Below are 19,496 nucleotides of genomic sequence, written 5' to 3' on the forward strand. Positions count from 1 at the left end.
AGGGTGCCAGTTTTAGGCACAATGGATAAACCAGTTCAGTAACATTTGGAATACATAACCTAAAAAGTACATCAAGATAGCCAATATGATACAGAATTCTTTGTATCCCCATGAAGTGCTTAACAGACAGTACTACAGCAAAGCAAACACTTGCAAACCACTTTGAAAATCTGATCTTACCACTTTTAAACAAAGCTAATCTCAAATGAGAAACGTCCCTTAATGGGAAGTCTAAGCAGCAGTAGACTCTGTTGTTCAAGCTTCTATAAGTCTCCAGATTATTTCAGTAGAAAGAGAGTATTTTTTTTTTATTCAAATACATTACATCTAACTATATGCCCGCTTAAAATGCCTTACAAACAGTTGTAAACATCAGAGAAAGCATCCACAGCCCTCTGTGTGGATGTGAAATGGCACTGCAAGGTTTGTAACAGTCTGTACTGCAGAGCACTAACTCTGCTAATGACACAGAAGTACCCCTACATGAAAAAAAAAAAGAACAAACAAAACAATACAAATGTATTCCTTCAGGGGAAGCATTCACTTGGAAAAACTTTTTTGTTTATGGGTTCTTATGTATAGTAGAGCCAACAGCACTGAAAAAGGTGGATTTTTATGAGGACCATCAACTGAAATCACACTGCAAGAGACCACTGCCTGAATTTCATGCGGATCCCATCTCAAGAGATTGTTAGTGAGAGCAGCATTTCACATTTAGACACAATGGCCAGCATTTTCAGTAAAAGACCATTAAATCTGAATGCCTTCAAACTTGGCTGGCACCCACTCTGAGAAAACAGGCTTCTAGGTTGTCTTAGGTTGGACAATTTGCAAAAAAAAATTGACTACCATTTTTTAACATTTTGGGTAAGTTCTCCACCAAATGCTCTCTCTCTCAGTTTTTACTGAAACCCGTATAGAACAAAGTCCTAAACTTTCTGCATCTTAAAGGTGAAATAAAATACTGGTCTCAGACTTTTAGGAAACATGCGGGCTTACCATAAGTATTTGCATTCTTGTTAAATAAGTTATAGAAAACTCTAGGCAATACTTGCATGGTAATAAAGGGTCACTGCTCATCTATGACAAGTGTATTCAGAAACGGGTGGGATATACTAGCTGGAAAAAATGAACCAGCATATCCCACTTCTGCCACACGGAGGACCCACTGCTAGGACTGCTGGTACCTTTCAGTAGATACACGCAGGACCACCTGACTCTTTTTTTCCTTGCATGGAGGAAGAAGAGGGTCAGAAAGCTACTGGGAACAGAAAACAAAGTTAGCATTTCAGAAGGTGAAAAAATGTATTTTTCTCCTCCTTGACTGCAACCCCTGGTTCCTCAGAATGCCTTTCTCTGAAAAAGCTCTTTCTGAAACTGCCAAGACCAGGCAAACAAGAGAACTGACCTGTAAAGACTGCATGTCTTCATGTGTAATCACATAAAGCCTGTAATCATGAACTTTAAAATACAGCCAAGGGAGAAATGCTGGCAACAGTTAGAGATGGCAGTTTCTGGCAGTCCTTCTTCACGACCTTTGTTTGTAACAGAGGAAGACTAGTAAATGCAGTGCTTTGTTGTGCAAAACACCACTGAATTAGTAGCACAAGCTATCCCTAATAACCAGGCATTAACTTCCAGTACTGAGTCCAGAGCATTCTCAACCATGTTAATGCAATTCAGCTGACAGTTCACAAGACTGTCAGTTCATTTGTGAAAAGGCAGGTAAAATGATCTCTGTTTCTTAAGACAGGTTTTCCTGACTCCCTTTAGTATCTAGAGATGCTAGTCATGTTTCACCAAGATACAACATTGCAAGTAAGCATCTCACAAAATGCAACAAGCTCTGTTCTTTAATTACACGTAACAGCTAGAGAATAGACTTCACTTGCCAATGTTGGGCAAAGTAACTATCACAGAATGAACCAGCTTCATCCCTCTCCCAAACCATAATATACATAAATAAGAATTTGATATGAAAGCACAAACTAAGTGAGCCACAAGAGCCAGTGCACAGTTTCCCATATGAAAGACGACAATCTCTGTGCGGGTGCGGACAGTAGTCTTCTGTGCATCCAGTTTGCAGACAGAGCAGTAATGCATAGGAAAAAGCTGGATGTATCATGCAATTTAGGTTTAAAACAATATAATTTTAGTTTAAATGGGTATCTTAAATTACAGGATTTGCCAGGGAAAAAAAAAAAATCCCACACAATCTGAATTAACATTTCAGTTCCTCTGAGCTATCATCAATTGAACAAAAGTGAAAACAGCCAGTGAGGTTATAAGACTGTTGTCTTGCCTGTAATTTGGTTGCCACTTCGCAGTAATGTTCCATGATTTAGGTGAAAAAGAAACCCAGACCTTTTTTATTTCTAAAGAGAAGAGGAACTTTAAAAGTTTTAAATATCTGAATCAGCATTTCAAAGAGGGAAGGACACTCAGCACACTGCTGTCTCCTGGGAGTTGGAAGTCTACTCACCTTTCCTTGACTTGGCCACTGCCAGCTGGTGAGAAGCTGGAACATGTGGTAGATCCCCCTCTGTACTCTGGATCTATCAGGAAGAGGAGATGAATATTTCGTCAAGCCAACTGGGATATGTTTCTGTGCTTAAGAATACCGAAGCCTCATACACTGCACATGCTGGGGAAGGAGAGGGTGAGTTCTGTGGATTTTTTCTCTAGTCCAACAGCCAATACTGATTGAGGAAACAAATCCTGTCACCTTGAACTAATGTATTATTTCACTGGCTACTCAGCAATGCTCCTGTAAACAGTGATCCTTAGGACAGCACCTCCCACTCACAGCACAGGGCTCCCCTCTGGTTATATTCATCACATCCTGTGACAACACCGACAATTCTCGGCTCCTCTTCGAATAAAGACTAAAATAACTGTGCGGAAACACCTTTACATTACTGTCTTTTCCATTCAGCACTCTTGGTCCTTCCTTTAAACATAAAGAACAAGCAAAATACATTTAGAAAACTATATCAAGAGGTCAGCACATAAGGATTGTCATCTGCTGTCCTACCAACTATTTTTCACAAGCCACCAATCCTCCTGAAGGACTCCAATCCTGCCAGAACCTATTCCAGACTTCACCATGCACTATGCAAGGGAATACTTCTTGTGTCCTCCAGTACAAAAAAAAAAAGGAAGATAATGCATTCAGAGCCATGCAGATTTCAGCTGGGAAGCTTAAAAATACTTAATAACTTTGCGAAACAGCCTAAGGCAGCAGTTCTCAGACAACCATTCAAACAATGAAAAGAATACACCTAAAATCTCAACAGGGAGGCCTCTGCTTAGCTCAAAACTTGAATTTGTTTTCTCATTCGTGCACTCCAGAAAAAATCCTAATGGTTCACATGCAAGTCTACATGAACAAAACCCCCAATCCAACTACCCCCAACCCTGACCTCTATAACAGGCCGCCTGCCTGATTTCAAAATTCCCAAACAATGAAATTTTCATCTCCATTTTCGATCAACTTAAAAATGTTGACTGATAATTGTCCCAAAGGGATTTTAATCCAGGATACTGATGGTTTTAAACCCAAATTAGTATTTGGCTAAAGAAGTAGTCATATTTGCACTGATATCATGTATATAGTAACCGCAAGGGCGCATATTCTCATTTACAAGGGTTTTGAGAAGTACTTGGCCTGAACTTTTCACTATTAGCAAGTGAATAGCATTACTCTTGCAAAATAAATCACAAGGCTTCTGTTCCTCTAGGAGATGAAAGCCGTACCATCAAGTAATCTTACAAGCCTTTGATAGGATTGCCCTTGCAGGAAAGGTATCTTGATTCTCCCAAACCTCTCAGTTTTCAACGGGTACATTTGCTAAGTCTCTTCTCATCTAAATACCCTCCACGTTCTGTCCTTGGCTGGAAGACAGCACCCTGGCTGTGTCTGCAGCATGGCGCAGCTCCATGAGCACACAGAAGCACTTCTTTCTCCCTCCCCACCCCTCAGCCAATATTGATGCTGGTATACAACCTTCGGGGCTGTAATTGGCCACCTCAGGAATGGGTGTTTGAGGGAAATCCTGCCCTGACGCACTCCAGCACTCCAGCTATCTTCACCACTACAGACTTCCGAAGGGCACGCAAACCTCTGAGGCATTCGTAGGCATGGAAAGAGCTTCCTTGATATATCTGTCATCTTTCTTATGTGTATGAATGCATTCCAAGCCAAGCTGGGAAAGTGGGGGGAGGAGTTATTATCACTTTCTCTAATACATTTCATTGTTCATTATAGCCTGCTTAGAGGCACACAAAAATAAAATGCTGCCAGGTATTGTTCTAAAGTTTCTTCAACAAACCCAAATCCTTCCCTCCCAGGGATCTGTAGGCAGCTGATATGTACGCATTATATTGTGCAAACAAAAATTCACCAAAATCCCATCCCACATCACATGTCACCTTGCCAAAACAGCTGTGTTTATGCCCTGGCATCATTGCAAAGTGTGTCAACTGAAACTTCACAATGCATCACATTTAGCTTGTGCAGAATTCAGCAAGTCTTCTTTATGTCATAACCCTTTACAGTCCAACTTACTCTGAAGGAAAATGCCATTCCTTTTAGAAGTAGATATATATACACACATATATATACATACATATATATATATATATATATATATAAAACAGCTGTTTCAACTTTTCCCAAGAGTACCAAAAAAAATAATTTCTCCTCTGGGATATGTTGCAGAACGCATTGCCTCTCAAACCCCTCCCATTGTGCTAATGAAAACATCTGTGCAGCTACAAACAAACTAGATCAAGAAAATGATCTGTCTGAAAACTAAGCCAGGAAAAATAAATAAATCAAAATACAACATACTTCTTTTTCCCCTCTCAATTGGACCAGTCCTTTGTTCTGGTTCAGTAAATGGCCAAACATGATGTAGGTAAGGACATACTCGCACAAGCAAGTGAGAAGAACTATAAACTGGATTACGTTTTTCTAGTCAGTGACTGCCTTTAGCTACAATGTTATTTGATCTCAAAGAGCTTGTAATAACAATATGACACTAGGCACAGTATCTGCTAAATCATCACATCCACTGTAAAACTCCGGGGTTTTTCCATTCACTTGCTTTCTTCACTCATTTCACCAGTGAAACCACAATCTTTCATTTTACGTATTTATTTCACAAAGACAAAAAAACTAACTGCTGAACTGGTAAGAAGAGCCCACTGTCAAACTGTGTCCACAAAAGCATCTACTAATTTAAGACAGATCTTACAATTCAAGGTGAGAGTCTACGCAAAAAAAGTGTATTCTTGAATATGTAGGCTGTGCATTTACTAGCCTAATAAATAAACAAAGCAATTACAGAAACATGGGAAATAAAATCCCCTTGGGGCAATTATCAATCAGAAATGGAGACATGCATTTATGAAGATATTAAAAGGCAGAGAGTACAGAATGTGTAACTAAGCCATCACTAAAGTGATGTGACTAAAGAAAGTCACGTCAAACAGTGACTTTCAGGGTTCTAATTTCCAGAGAACAAATGAAATCAACATACAGTAGATTGTCATCAAAACCAAAAGTCGCGCAAGATGATCACCTCACCCTATAGCCCCTTCCCCTTTCCTAGAACAGCACTTTTGCTCCATCCACAAATTTATTTTTAATCGATATCAATTAATAAACTAAATTGACTTTCAGGCCATAATGACTTCAAGTTAGCAATTTAAGCAAAATTTGAAACCAAAGTCTTTAATACATACAAGATCTATTTCCATTGGAAAAGCGCCTATCAGTTACACCAGTGATTGCAATTACCTGAGCTTGATGAAAAAAGAATGAGAACTTTCCTGCTGACTCTCAGGAACAATAGTAACAGCAGCAGCACCAAGTTATTTCATTAAAAGGCTCAATTAAAGCAGCCTAATGAGAGAAAGCGACAAGTGTCCTACCACAGGGAGAATTTAAAGTATTCCTGGAGAAAACATTGTCAGCTACACAGGAGGGAACATTCCTCTGCTGGCAGCCAGCAAACTATGTAAACTGTATGCAAAAACAAAGTCATATATCTCCACCTACCTCTTCCATCTCAAAGGAGTCTTTCTGCTGCAGCATTAGATTCATTATAGATGGGTTTGCGAGGGGAGCGCAGGGGTCTCTGCCTAGCGATGCTGTGGGCAGCCTTTGCGTCAGGGTGCTGCTGTTGGATGTACTGGAACTACTGCTGAGGCCTGGCGAGTCCAAAGGACCAGATTCTTCATACAGTCCATCCTGGGCACTTGCCAACCTGTTGCCTTCCACATCTGCTGGAGGCACAGTACCCACTTGCATATCAGCAGCAACAGCAGGAAGGTTTGCAGGTTTATTTGAGTCTATAGCGTTTGTCTGACTAGTGGCTATCTCCTCCTTTACAGTAGCCAAAGAAGAGGGAGAATCTTTCTTTTTAGAGTATTTTTGTAATTTAGGTTCATTTTTAACATCATTTTCCTCTTTCCCTGGTTCAGCTGGACTTTTCCCTTTTTCAATAGGTGAAGGAGTTGAGCAGCCGCTACCATCGGCTTGCTGTGTGCTGCACAGATTGAGCTTTGACAAGGTCTTCATTAACCGACTGGCAGTATTGCTGCGATTTAAAGGAGGAGGGCTGGATGCCTCTTTGCTGGAAGACACTGAATTCATACTACCAATTTTCTGCAAAGGAGTCCCAGAAACTTGAGAATACAAAGAAGAAAAAGCATTGGCCACAGTAGTAAGCACTTCAATTTGACGAAAACGACCTGCACAAGAATGAAATGTAAGGCAGAGTTTATGAGGACGTTTGCTCATCACATCCCAGACCTATTGATCCACACAATGGTTTGAATTCTCAGAGACAGCTGCTCATATCTGAAGATGGAATTTTCATCATAATCTCTGACCACCCTCCTCCACCCCCCCCAAATCTCCTCCTACTTCTGACATGGGCTGCAAAGGCTGACTGTAAACTGCCTAGTCCTGTGATGTGAAATGGATACTACACACTATGAAAAATGGAAAAATCTTTGCTAGAGTCTTTACTAAATGCACAAGAACAGCATGAAAAGCCTTCACAAAATAAAAAGGAAACACAGGCATACAAATGCAAGTTAATCTGCAACGTGCTAGGAAGAAAAGGGTTACTCACATTTCTCTCCATCTAAAGCTACAAGAGGACATTTCAGCTATGCCCTCATTTCAGCAACATTCATTACTGACCTAACAAAGCTCCTGTTCAAGTCAACAGAAATATTGGCCCGGATTTCAACGACAGAAGTAGGTCGCTGCTAGCAGCTTTCAAAAATCCCCCCCAGATACTGAAGAATACAAGAAACATTTTTTATTGCTGTTTGTTTCAGTGCTCTAAAGCAACAACAGAAGACAAGCTTAGGAGCAAGAGGCAGGAATGGTACAAACCAGAAGGCAGTATATCTTACAGGACGCCTTTCATTTCCCTCTCCCACTATAAACCCCTACCCCAAGGTGTACAACATGATGGTAACCTTTTGCTATATTTAAGACCAAGCAACAGCTTTACTACAGATTCCGAATGGAATTTTGCTGATGGCTGAAAAGGGGTTTGCCAGAATATCAGATACACACCTTCTTTTGGGGTTGTTCACACAGTTCAAAAACTTCAAAATAAACTTTGCTTCAGAAACATACTTACTTGTTAAAGCAAAATTTGGATTTTCCACTTCCATGCGTTGTATTTGGGCATTCAAAAACACTTTGATATCTATCCCTCTGGCAAATGATGATGAATTAAAAAATCTCGCTGGAATTTTTGAAGCAATATCTGGTTCATCTCTTCCAAACCCAAGGTTATAAAGCACTTCTTCAGGATCTTCCTCGTAAAGTTCCAGTAATTCAGAAACACTAGACAAATGAAAAGATGTTTACCATCTACTTTTCTGCTTTTAAGACCCAGTCCCTTTTGTCCAACTACCAAACTGGCCCAGTAGCCAGCTTAGTCTACTGAACTTTTGACTCCTACAGCTCAGCCTACTTTAGGAAATAACTGAAAACTCTGCATCTGAAGTTTTGGTTCCTATCACTAGACCCATTGGCCCAGACACATCTCAGCTCCATTCCGTAACTTATGAAGTCAGCCCTCATTCTGAAGTGCTCTGATTTTAAAATGTAGTTAAAATTACAGACATTTCTAACATTTAGGCCCATTTGTTAGTATTTACTGCAAACCACAACTGAAAACAAGTAGCAATTTTTCAAGCAACCAAATGAAAATTCCCTTCTCGGCTACTGAAGGGAAAGCAACAATGCACATAAATCAAGCCAAGTCCAGACAGTCAAACACGCCTTCAAAGCATAGTACTCTTTTACCTTGAAACAGTCGCACTGCTTTTTCCAGACCCAGTAGAATTCATACTTCTCCCCTTCTGGTGAAACTGCAGCCTCTTCTCCTTCGCCAGCACACCATTGCTGTCAACACAAATGGAGAAGACACCTGCAATAAATCACTTTCATTCGGGGACTCGATTCGCCTTCTCAGAGGAGAGCTAAGCTTCCAGTGCTGCTGAATTTCTCTTTTCCCCTTCAGTGTTATCTGGTTTATATTAGCCATGTCATTTAGTGAAATACAATAACAAAAGTGAACTCTGGGACGCCTCGGTAAAGACGTACGTAGACGGTAAGAATTTGAAGGCAAATGCAAGCTGAGAAAACAAATCTCTGATCTCCCCTTGCTGCCCCACCCTCCCCGATCCCTCCCTCGTCCAGAGAGGAAGCCCAGCTGCCCTGCCCTGCATTTCCATGCCTTCCTTGTGCCGCTGCCTCATCCAGCAGGACCACCTCTCCATGGCTCCAGCTCCCTTTCTCCCCCAGTCACCACCCACCAGCAGTGCAAAGCTGCGAGCTGCCCGAGAGGTGGCCGCTGGGGAAGCTGAAGAGGCTCCAGGTTGGAGAAAACAGAGTGAAATGAGCTCCAACCCAGACTGCCAGCTAGTTTCTGTCCCAATCCCAAACTATTTCCTCCCTGCACCTGAAGAAGACACCTCAGCATCAGGTGGTATCTTGGTCTCAGAAGTACTTTACTGCCAATCTCTCAGGGGGACAAACGTTCCCAAGATGGATTTTACTATACAAATCCTAACACACATACACCAGCCACCAAGAAACCAAATAATACAGAGGATTCACCAGAAAGTGCACTTAGGGAGCCCGGCTCAGCACAATGCTGCCCACACAGGCTGTGCCAGTATTTGCTGAAGTTTCAATGGGGTTTTAGTTTCAGCACATTTTAGTCACAAGCTGTCCCTATAAAGCATGAGCCTCTCCTCTCTCAGTCTTTTCTTCCCTACACTCAAAGGACATCTGCTCTGAAAGATAAAACTAATTTTCCCTTGAAATTTCTGAAAATTCTGAAATTCCCTGAAATTTCTGAAATCCTACTACCCCAAAAGCTACATCAGGTCTGCTGGAAGATTTTTTTCTGCATCTCCTAATGACTGTTTCTGTGTTTTCTGGATCTTCTCCTTCCCTCTCATCTAAACAGATGAGAGCAGAAGAACTTTAGCTACGAGGTAGCCTTCACAACTTCCACTGCCCCCTCTCCCACTGGCCAGTAAAAATATTTCCCTGAAGCAAAGAAACAAACAAAACAAAGATGTTTACCATGTTTCCATTTGTGTATCACTCCGTAGATGATTAGCTGTAGAGAAAAAGAAAGTTACACACAGACCTCTTCAGAATTGCATTTCCCACAAGCAGTACGAAGAAGCAGGCAGTGAACTTGTTTACCAATACTCCCGCATAGGTCAAATTTTTCTCTTCCTATGTAAACATGATTGTCAAGAGTTTCTAGTATACAGCTAATATAAAGGTGATTAGGTTATTCTGTTTAAAATAAAATCTCAGATGGACACATGTTTATATATTGTCATTAATCATATTAACTTGAGATTTAATGTGTGGTAAAGCAATGATGGTTACATACACCATTTATTGCTTTGCAATTGAAGATGTGATTACCAGGTGCAGGGCTGTTCCCGGGCAGGAAGGGGAGAACGGGAAGCAGGTATGCAGACAAAGTAAAGAATGTAAGAAAGGCAGCTGGCCCCACAGCCCAGTACTGAGACTAAAGCCACTAGTCTTTTCATCAGCACAGACTGCTCGTTACATGGGGCAAGGCCCCGGCTGCCCAAATAGTGCAATCCTAGGTGCAACAACGTGAAGGCTGCAGTGCTGGTGGGACCAGTGGACACCCTTGGAGATGAGCGGGCTCTGCCAGGAAAACCCTGCATCTCAACTCACAGTGCCAGCAGGGAGCAAAATATGGAAATCTCACAGCCTCTCTTATTTTTAGAGGCATCATGAAGAAACTGAAATGCAGATGACACATCTCTTTTTTAGTATCCTTGCCTATAATTTGAAGGTAAGACTATATATATATGGATTAACTGGTGACTAGTTTGAACAGCTAAACCATAGGTTTTAAAAGCTTAGAAGGGGACTGGGGTTACAAGACCCTGCTCAATGCCCTCCATACCATTCACACAGGGCTCTGGCTTGTATCTGAATTCAGTCATGGATGCGCAAGAGAAGGCCATTCATACCAGCCTCAATGGGGCTGCCTGTCCAACAGCACACGCAGCACTGCTCCAGCAGCTCTGTTGATCCCTTGTTCTCTGGTGGGAAGCCAAGCCCAGAAAGCAGAAAGCCCAAAGCAGAAACACTCACGTTCTTACCCACAAAAATCAACCAGCGATTCTAGTATTGGGACCTTTGTTATGCGAAAAGGAGGGAAACAACCTTCTGCCTAAATCATGCTAAATGCTCACAAAAAAACCCAGAAATCTTTGGGAATTACAAAGGGGGAAAAATTAAAAGAAAAAAGTGACATGATACTTTAAAATATACTGACTCTTGCATTCTTAGTCGTATGATCAGGGCTTGGATTACTGTTACAAGGAAGCTTTTCCTATGAAATATTTGCATTGCAGGCAGTCTAGCAAATAGAAAAGACCATCAGAAAGAAAATTTAATCCCAGTTAATATATTGCAGTAAGGGACTCATTTACTTCTTCTCCATCATTGTCAGACCAAGCTCATTATCAGATCAACTGTTTTCCTTAGCAGTCTTGAATCTTTAAAAAATAACGATAATTTCCTTCCCCCAGGCCCTGTTCCACTAGTTTGACACCATTGACAAGACTACTGTGGAAGAAAGGGCTTTCTACTACAGAAGTTCTGACACTTTGAGCTATAGCTCAAAAAAACATTAAAAGCTAAGGGGGGGGGGGGGGGGGGGGGAGAGTGGTTTTGCCTTTTTGTTTGTTTTTACACTGAAAGCAAATATTGTCTTGTACCCCGTGCAGATAACCCCAGGACCCAGTTTGTGAGACTGTTTCTATTTTACTTCAAAATGCTGCTGTTAGACCAGGAGCAACAGTAGTTCTGTTTGTAAGCCTGTTTGTGGACACCTCTAACCCCTGATAAAGAGAGGCTGAAAGTCATATTCTACGATGAAGTCCACCATGAACAGCTACATCTCCTTCCCCTTAAAAAAGGGAAGAGAAAGAGAAGGCAAGCAGCTAGCAACAGCAAAGTGTCTATCGTGGCTGATCCAAAATACTTACTCAGCCTTGGTGCTTTTCATTTTTAAAAGCACATAGCCCTTAACAGGTTTGCCTTGTGGCTGACAGAATTTCAGTCCTTCTTTCTCCTCCAAGAGATTCAGTGGAAGTGGGGCACGCACAGCTACTAAAAGTAACCCATGGACAAGAAAAGCAAGTAGGAGAAACAACTTTCTCACAGCCTCAGGGAGTGCTCCAGGCTGTGCTGCTGCTGTGGTCATTAAGATGAGAAGGCAGAAGTGAATTTCAGGGATGCCTCTGACATTTGGGTTAGGCCAGAATGTTCAACACCAACAACAGTCTAACAAACTCAAAAGCAAACCTTCCTGCATTTTTCTATGTCCTAGGCTGGTTTTCCAGCCAGGTTTTCAACTGCCTTTGGCTAGAAGGGAAATGCTGTCTTTCAAAATAAAAATCAGATGACTTGAACATAAAGGGGTTTGGGTTTTTTTTGCTAGAAAAATAGTCATAATCCTGCCACACCCACCTTCGGCTCCCAGGGATAAGTCATCTTCAAAACTTCCTCCACTTCTCACCAGCATGCCTGAAAACGTACAGTTAGCAGTTCAACAATGAGACTTCTGCAGTGTTTTCTTTTCAACAGCTTAACTAAAGACATTAGCAAGACACATTGGTTGATGCAGCAGGATATAACCAGACTGTATTTACAATCCCTGCATTATTCATATGGTAAAAATGCACTAAGAAGTGCAAAGTTACATTTGAGAACATAGAAAAATTATTTTGATAGAGAACAACTACAACACTGTTTTGTGCTCAGGAATATCCCCGAGTCAACCTGCAAGCAAATTAACTGCAAGTGGGAGCCTGGGTGTACCACCCAACACATCTGCACCTTCTGCTGCTACGTTATCTATCCTCCAGACATCTTACCATGGGGATCCAGAGTCTGAGTCAAATTTAGGCATTCTCCTCTCTCTCCTTGTACCAGATTAAGAGCTGAAGCGAAGACTCCGGGCACAGCAAGTAATTCCTCTGCACCCTGTCACTTACTACCTGCACATTCTTGCTGTACTTTGTGCTTCAGCATTCAGTCCTGCTCAGGCAGTAAAATTTTCAGGTGTGGCAACCAGAGTTATGAGAGGCAGAGACGGCCTAATGCTGGCCAGCTGGGAGAGGAAATTACATCCTCCCCTTTCTGCACACTTTGTGGCTTTTTTAGGGCTTCATAAACCCTCCAGAAAGACTTATCAGGATCTCTTCCCCCTTCTCCAGTTTCTCAGGCACAACCGCTTCACAGTGAGAATAACTCAGCAACGCCGACTAGGCTGTGGTTTGTGCTGCTGCTAAAGATACAGGGTCTCAGGTGAACATCCACAAAAGCACCATTTCCAGCAAGAGATTTCAATAGGTAATTGAAAAATTTGGAGAGAAGATAAAGGCTTTTCCTTACCCTTCAACAGAGGATTGCTTTGCTCATCCAGGGAGGCTCCCAGAGGCGTTCTGAAACCACAGAAGAGATTAATGCTACTTTAAAAACTTGCTGCTTCATGTCCTTCCTTACAGTGTGTAACAAGCTTGTGACAGCAGCAGTTGTCCCTCCCTCCACCCCCAGAAAGCACAAACATCTGACTGGCAATAACTTCCTAAACAATCACCAACCCTCTGAACAAATACGCCTTGTAGGGAAAAACAACAGAACAGGTTAATAACTGCAACACTCAAACACTGGGCAGTAGCAAAGCTTCAGGGTCACAGCCCTCTGCAGAAGGAAATCATGGGCTTTTCAGCAAAACACCCAGAAAAAAAAATGAGCATGGGTTTCTGAATGGGCTAACTCAATCTCATTTATATGACAAAAACTGTTGTCATTTTTGTACACATTCAAAAGTTCTTGGAGAGAGGGGTGAAAAGCTATATTTGGTGATCAGGAACAAGATAAAAATCTTGACAGCTATGTTAGCTGTCACTTGCTGATTCTGATATTTTATAGGCTCTTAACATTGCCTCTTACTTGGATTATCCCTCCCATTGCTGCTCCGTGAAGGGCAGAGAGCTTGCTGAACCTCACAGTGCCCAAGAGGAGCAACAGAAACTGCACAAATGGCAGGTCCAATCCCTCTCTGGGTTCACGCTACACTTGTTGACACTAGCTGGATGTTTCCATATCTTGTCTCTGAGACATGTCTAACCAAAGGCCTGTCACTGTTAAGTACTACAGCATTAACCCTCAAAGCCCAAAACAAGTTCAGAAATACAATACTCAAAGAAGGGGAAAGTAGATGATTTATGCGCCTATATTCTATATGTTTCATTTGGGTTTTTAATTAGACAAAAACATAAACCTGCCCAAAGACCTGAAAGTAAACAGTGCTCTGATACAGTATTTGGTTTGGTGCCATGGCCAAATTAAGCAAGGAAAGGTTGCATCTGCTTTCTAACAGACCTTACACTTCACAACCTTATTTTTCTTTCCCCTCTGAAAAGAGTTCACTCTTCCCACGTATGGCCTGCTGATAGGGAGCAAGCTCACTTCGATGTGTCTTTTTGTGAAGCAAAGCCCCACCATGGTGAGACACCCAGGCAAACAGCCAGAGCATCCATGTGCATAAATGTGTTTCAGGTGACAGGACAGACTCTGCAGAGGCTCAGATCTCCCAGGTTTCTGCCTGTCTGCCCTGCTGGGGTTTGAAAAAACTTAGGGCAGATTGTCTAAACCTGTCACGCTACAACAAGCCTTATGTTCTGAGGTAATAACTATGCCTGTTTACTCCTTCACTTTGATGGGTGTGCTCCCATACTCCTCCTTCCCTGGTGGCTGCTTTCACGTCTCTACCTTTTTGATGCAAGGTCTTGCTGGTGGTGACTTTAACAGCCAAGGTCAGTGCTGCACACACCAGCTGGCAGAAAATAGTAAAGGCAACCACTGAAGCTGGTGTTTTCTTTTAGGAATTAAGTCTGTCACCTCTACAGCATGTTAGCAGCCACCAGAAAAGCAGCCCTGTCAACCACCCATCTGCTGCCCTGCTTGCACTGCTGCACACAGGCACATCTGCCTTATACCCCTGCCTTTGAAAAACTTGCATTTAAGAACTAGACATGACATAAGTTTAAACAAGGGACAAGTACCCATACAGAAATCCTCTTGGACAACAGAACAGACAGCTCTGCCTTACTGTGCCAATTTGTTTTTCACCAGAGAAAAACAGAGCAGCCCTGTGCACTTGGGAAGGTTAGGGCTAGGGGGATCCTTTCACTTGCTGGGTCCTCAGGATGAGGCTCCCTGCCCAAGACACATCACAGCAGGTCCCCACCATGTCCCGACAGCCTCTGCACTGTGGCCAGGGAGGCCAATAGCAACCTGAGGGCAACCAGATCAAAGAGCAAGTAAGCAGACATGCATCTGGATCAAGAGATGCTACAGTTTTCCATTTGCAGTCACTCATTTATTATTGTAGTCTAACATATATGACAATAAATTCTATCAATGTCAGTCCACAAAAGAACTGAATGAACTCTCAAAGCCCACATTGCCATGGGATGCTGGTACTAAGCAGGTAAAAAGACGTTATGCAGCTTCAAGTCTTTCTCTCATCACAGAGGTTTGTTTGCTCAGCTACTAGTTGAGGTAGGGTGGTCTTCAGGAACAGGATAAGGGTTTTGCGCTGTGCTGCGAAAGTTTAAACATCAGCTTTTAAAGCCTTAATTGGGCAGGAGCCATGTTTATTTTAAACTTGAAGGAAAAAATCTTCTTTCTGAGGCATTTCAAGAACTCACTTCCTGCATATCTACAGGAGATGGCTCCTAAATACCTCCTGTATCTCCTGTATTACTGGCAGTGTTTAAATACACTCAACCAAAATAACACATGTCACCATAGAGCTGACAAAAATTTCTTCTTTTCTATCAGTATAATACAAACACTTGTGTTTCCTGTCTTAGCTTTACAAGAATTGAAATGGAAAAGCTTTGTCAACTTTCTTATTATTTCAAAATGCCTTTTCAAAGTACCAGGGAGAGGGCAAAGAATGCCTTTCTCAAAGCATGTGATTCCTAAAACACGAATTAACCAGACAGTTTGAGTAAGATCTGACACTCCTTAAGCCTCTATAATTCTACCACAGTATGATATATATACGGTTTTTTGTTCTGTTTTGCTGTTGGTTGGGTTAAAAAAACCCTCAACAAAACAAACACAAAAACCAAAACACGTATGCCCACCAAGTTAATTATCATGGGATATTAGGAACCCTCCTCTCTCCTCCAAAGCAGATGTGAAACAGAGATGCCAAGTAATAAGAGCCCAAATCACTAACATGAATATCAAAGGACAGCTAGTAATTATTTTTATCCATATTATAACACTGTGGATGCTTTTGGAAACAAACAATGGAATAAATCTTATAAGCAGATCTATTTATGCAGTGGGTTGATACTAAGTTTTTTTGTGCTGCTGCCAACTGAAACCAGAAAATGAGATTTCAGAAGTGCCAATTTTCTTATGATGTATATTTCACAAAAGCTCATAGAAACTCTGACAAAATGGGAAGGACTGCTTTTAGAAAATATGTAACAGAAAATACTTTATTTTAGTAACTGAATGTTCACTTGCAGTAATGGTTATACTTGCAACAGAGCTAACTTGCAAGAATAAGGCTCCGAGACAGAAGCTCAGAGTGTGTATGTTGCCCACACCTTGTAGCAATCAAAGCTCCCCCAGTGTTATTAAACAAGTAACAGTTTTCAGGGAGGACAGCAATCATAAATTTCACAAGAACTGTTGGGTTTAAGTATTCTTTTTTAAACACCACACTACAGTATCTGTATGGCTATTCTGTCATCTGTTTTTTCCCTACGCATTGTTACCAAGAGACAATCAGCGCAGCGTTTCTATACATACATTCACTTTGTAACAGTGCAAGTTGAATAATCATTTTACTGCACATACAGCTACTGTTCACATGCATCTTAGATACATCCTGCAGTTTTAAAACACAAGGGAGTGTGCATCACTTCAGGCAGCTGGGATTACACCTCCCAGATATGAACCATATATGCATATATACAGATATTGTACACATTACCGAGCCAGAGCCTAACTCCAGTCTGAGTAGCTTGGTTTAAGAGATTTAGGAGAGGAAAAAAAAAAGTGGCAAATTTTATCTTCCTGAGGAGAACACAAGATTCTTCTGTAAAGATTTACAACAGTTGACAGCTGCACTTTAAAAGACTTCTATGGAAGAGTCACAGTGGGTTTCACAAACATGCATTAACTAATTTTGCATCTCTGTATTAGAAAAAGAGTAAACTTATGCTTTATTGCCTTACGTGTAAAGTATGACAATAGAGTGTAAAATAAGATTTCAATATTTTGGGAATCAACTGCCAGAGATGCAAACACATTCCACAGAAGCATTTGTTGCCAGTTTTAAGAACAGAGCTATCAGAGCACTGGAATAAGCCTTCAAGTTTTTTGCTGTTACTCAAGATTTGTGACCACCTATTAGAAGTTCAAGCTGTCGGTTTGCAGTTTTGTGCTATTCCCTAAATTCTGTATGGAAATGGTAAAGATCACAGGGCCTGGGAAGGTTCTAGAGAGAAATCCTGCAGATACGGAGAGAAGTGGCAGTGCAGCATTAGGAAGAATTTCTCCTCCAGGAGCCTCATTCCCCACTACTCCTCCAACACCCCCTGCAAGGCACAGCCTGGAAAGATCTGAAGAAAACTATACCAAGGACCCTTTAAGCTATACAGAAACCCACACTGCAGTTACAGGAGTAAGCTCAGTCAGTTGCTTTCTGGATCAAAGGATCACAAAGGCACGGCTATTCTCAGGTGTATATTTTCTTCTTAACATAGCTGCTCTCAAAAGAAGGAAACCAGAAACATCAAGTTGGAGATGTCTTTAAATGTCATTGTTACTGGAAAACTAATTGTTAACTTCTCCCCATCAAATCTGGCTCGAAGGGCTGCTAGGATTGAATGCAGAAAAAGACAAGACAAAATCAGCTGCTACTGCATGTAGCATTTATGCTGTTATGTGACTGAGGATGAAGAAAAAGTAATGCTGCCAGCCCATCACAAACGCCAAGGAAGTATTTTGTAATAGTAATAGAAATGTGCAATATATATACACCATGTCTCAAGTTAAGGACATTGGAATAGACTTGGATAAATCACGTTAGTCTAAATCATGCCGTCACTCCTGAAGACCCCTAAGCATAGAGGCCACTGCTGTGAAAACACCGTTTCTTCAAATCTGTAGCAAAAATCAGACAAGCCAATGGGTGGCTTTAAACTGGAGCCCCTCGGTGAGAAATAAAGCAGCTTCCAAACCAGTGCAGCCTTCCTTCCCCTCAACTGAATTCCTCCCTTCATGACTGAAAGTCTTCAGACTCGTTAATGAGGCAACAAGGAGAGAAAAGTTGCCAAAAGTCAGCTCTTTCCTAGCCATTCATAGGTATGCTACTGCTCTCCTTGTAACCCCAGCTAAAGGCATAACCCACCCAATACCGAAGGGTACTTCTATATACTCCAGCGAGGCTTGGGAGAGCGCCGATGGCCAATTTGGCTCCAGAGCGCCGAGGTGTCCCCGATGACCCACACGAGAGGACCCCGCCGGGACCTTCTCTCCTCCACGACGTGGGAGCTGCCCGGCCCGTCACCCCGCTAGGGGACCGTGGGCTCCGGCCCCGCACCCGCAGTGACCCACCTGCAGTCCTTCAGCCATATCGCGATCTTCTCGTTGGGAACACTGTGGCCTTAAGGGCAGAGTAGGAGAGAAAAGTCGACAGTCAGTAACAGCCCCTCCGCCAGGGACGGCCCACCGCAGCACCCCTGGCTGCCGGCCCGCGGGGGTCCCCGTGGCCCACGGGCTGCTGCCGTCCCGGCCCCGCCACCCCCTGGCACTGACCTGCTTCTGCGGTCAGCGGCAGCTCTCCGCGGGCGAGATCCTCCTCCTCTTCTTCCTCTTCCTCCTCTTCTTCCTCCTCCTCGCCGCGGGCCAGCGCCGCCGCCGCTGCCGAGAAATCCTCCGCTTCCGACGCCTGCCAGGAGTCGCGGCTCTTGGCCCAGGCCTTCCTCTTCTGGGTCGCCCCTTGCCACTCCTCCGCCGCCGGGAGCTCCTCCATCAGGACGGCGGTGCCGGCTGGGGCTTCACGCCGGGAGGGGACTGCCGGAGAGAGCCAGCCTGCCGGCGGAACAGAAAGGGAGCCGAGCTGTGCCGCGCCGTCCGTCCGGGGACCGCCAACGGGGCCGTGCCGCCGGGGGGCGCGGGGCCGCCGTCCGCGTAGCCCCGCGGGAGAGCCGCTGCCCCGCCCCGCGCTCACACCCGGCCCACCCCTCAGACCCGCTCACCGCCTGCCCCCGGACCACCGCCTCCGACCCCGCAGGTGCCAGCCGCGGCGCCGCCGCCGCCTGGGACACAGCGGGAGGGCCGGGGCGGTACGGCTGGAGTCGGCCCTGCCCGGCCCGGCGCCCTGCCCGGCCCGGTGCCCTGCCCGCGGTTACTCACATATCGCACCGCGGGGAGGCGGCGGCGGAGGCTGCGCCCGCCCCGGCTGCGGGCGGCGGCGGCGGCTCCGACTTCCTCATACCGCTGCGGGAGAAAACTCGGCGGCCACGTGACGGGAGCGGGGCCGGCGGCAGCTCGTCTCCTGACGGGGCCGTCCGCACCGGGCCGCGACGGCGGAGGAGCATCCAAGGGCAGAGATGCAGGGACCGGGGTTTGGAGCCGGCTGATTGCTGGGGCAGCAGGGCTGTGGTACCCGGTGAGGGCAGCCCGCGCTGCGCTGGGCTCAGCGGTGCTCCTTGGCCCGGCACGCGCAGGATGTGTCCAGACAAAAACACACGAGAGCAGGCAGAACGGTATTTGTGACTTCTTTTTTTCATGGGGGAACTGGAGCGCCGAGACAGGAAAGGCATCGGGAGACAAATAGCTTGGC

At 43.8% G+C, this 19,496-nt stretch overlaps 1 protein-coding gene across 2 annotated transcripts in view; it reads right to left on the minus strand.

Annotated features, from left to right (window-relative positions):
- Positions 1 to 19,168, minus strand: part of ITPRID2 (ITPR interacting domain containing 2) — a 40,913-nt gene extending 21,745 nt beyond the window's left edge. The window contains exons 1-10 of one of the 2 annotated variants that reach the window (XM_062640710.1): positions 19,067 to 19,168; positions 18,467 to 18,742; positions 18,266 to 18,314; positions 13,007 to 13,056; positions 12,080 to 12,136; positions 9,632 to 9,668; positions 8,342 to 8,440; positions 7,668 to 7,876; positions 6,065 to 6,759; positions 2,483 to 2,555 (exon numbers count right to left, since the gene is read on the minus strand). In XM_062640710.1, coding sequence (XP_062496694.1) covers positions 2,483 to 2,555; positions 6,065 to 6,759; positions 7,668 to 7,876; positions 8,342 to 8,440; positions 9,632 to 9,668; positions 12,080 to 12,136; positions 13,007 to 13,056; positions 18,266 to 18,314; positions 18,467 to 18,683 — 1,486 coding nt within the window. In that variant the 5' untranslated portion in view covers positions 18,684 to 18,742; positions 19,067 to 19,168. The other variant, XM_062640711.1, reaches the window with a different exon arrangement.
- Between the last annotated feature and the right edge of the window lie 328 nt (positions 19,169 to 19,496).

This window comes from Pezoporus occidentalis, unplaced genomic scaffold, assembly GCF_034315485.1.
Source record: "Pezoporus occidentalis ecotype Australia unplaced genomic scaffold, CSIRO_AGI_Poc_V1 ctg66, whole genome shotgun sequence".
NCBI classification, from domain to species: Eukaryota; Metazoa; Chordata; class Aves; order Psittaciformes; family Psittacidae; genus Pezoporus; species Pezoporus occidentalis.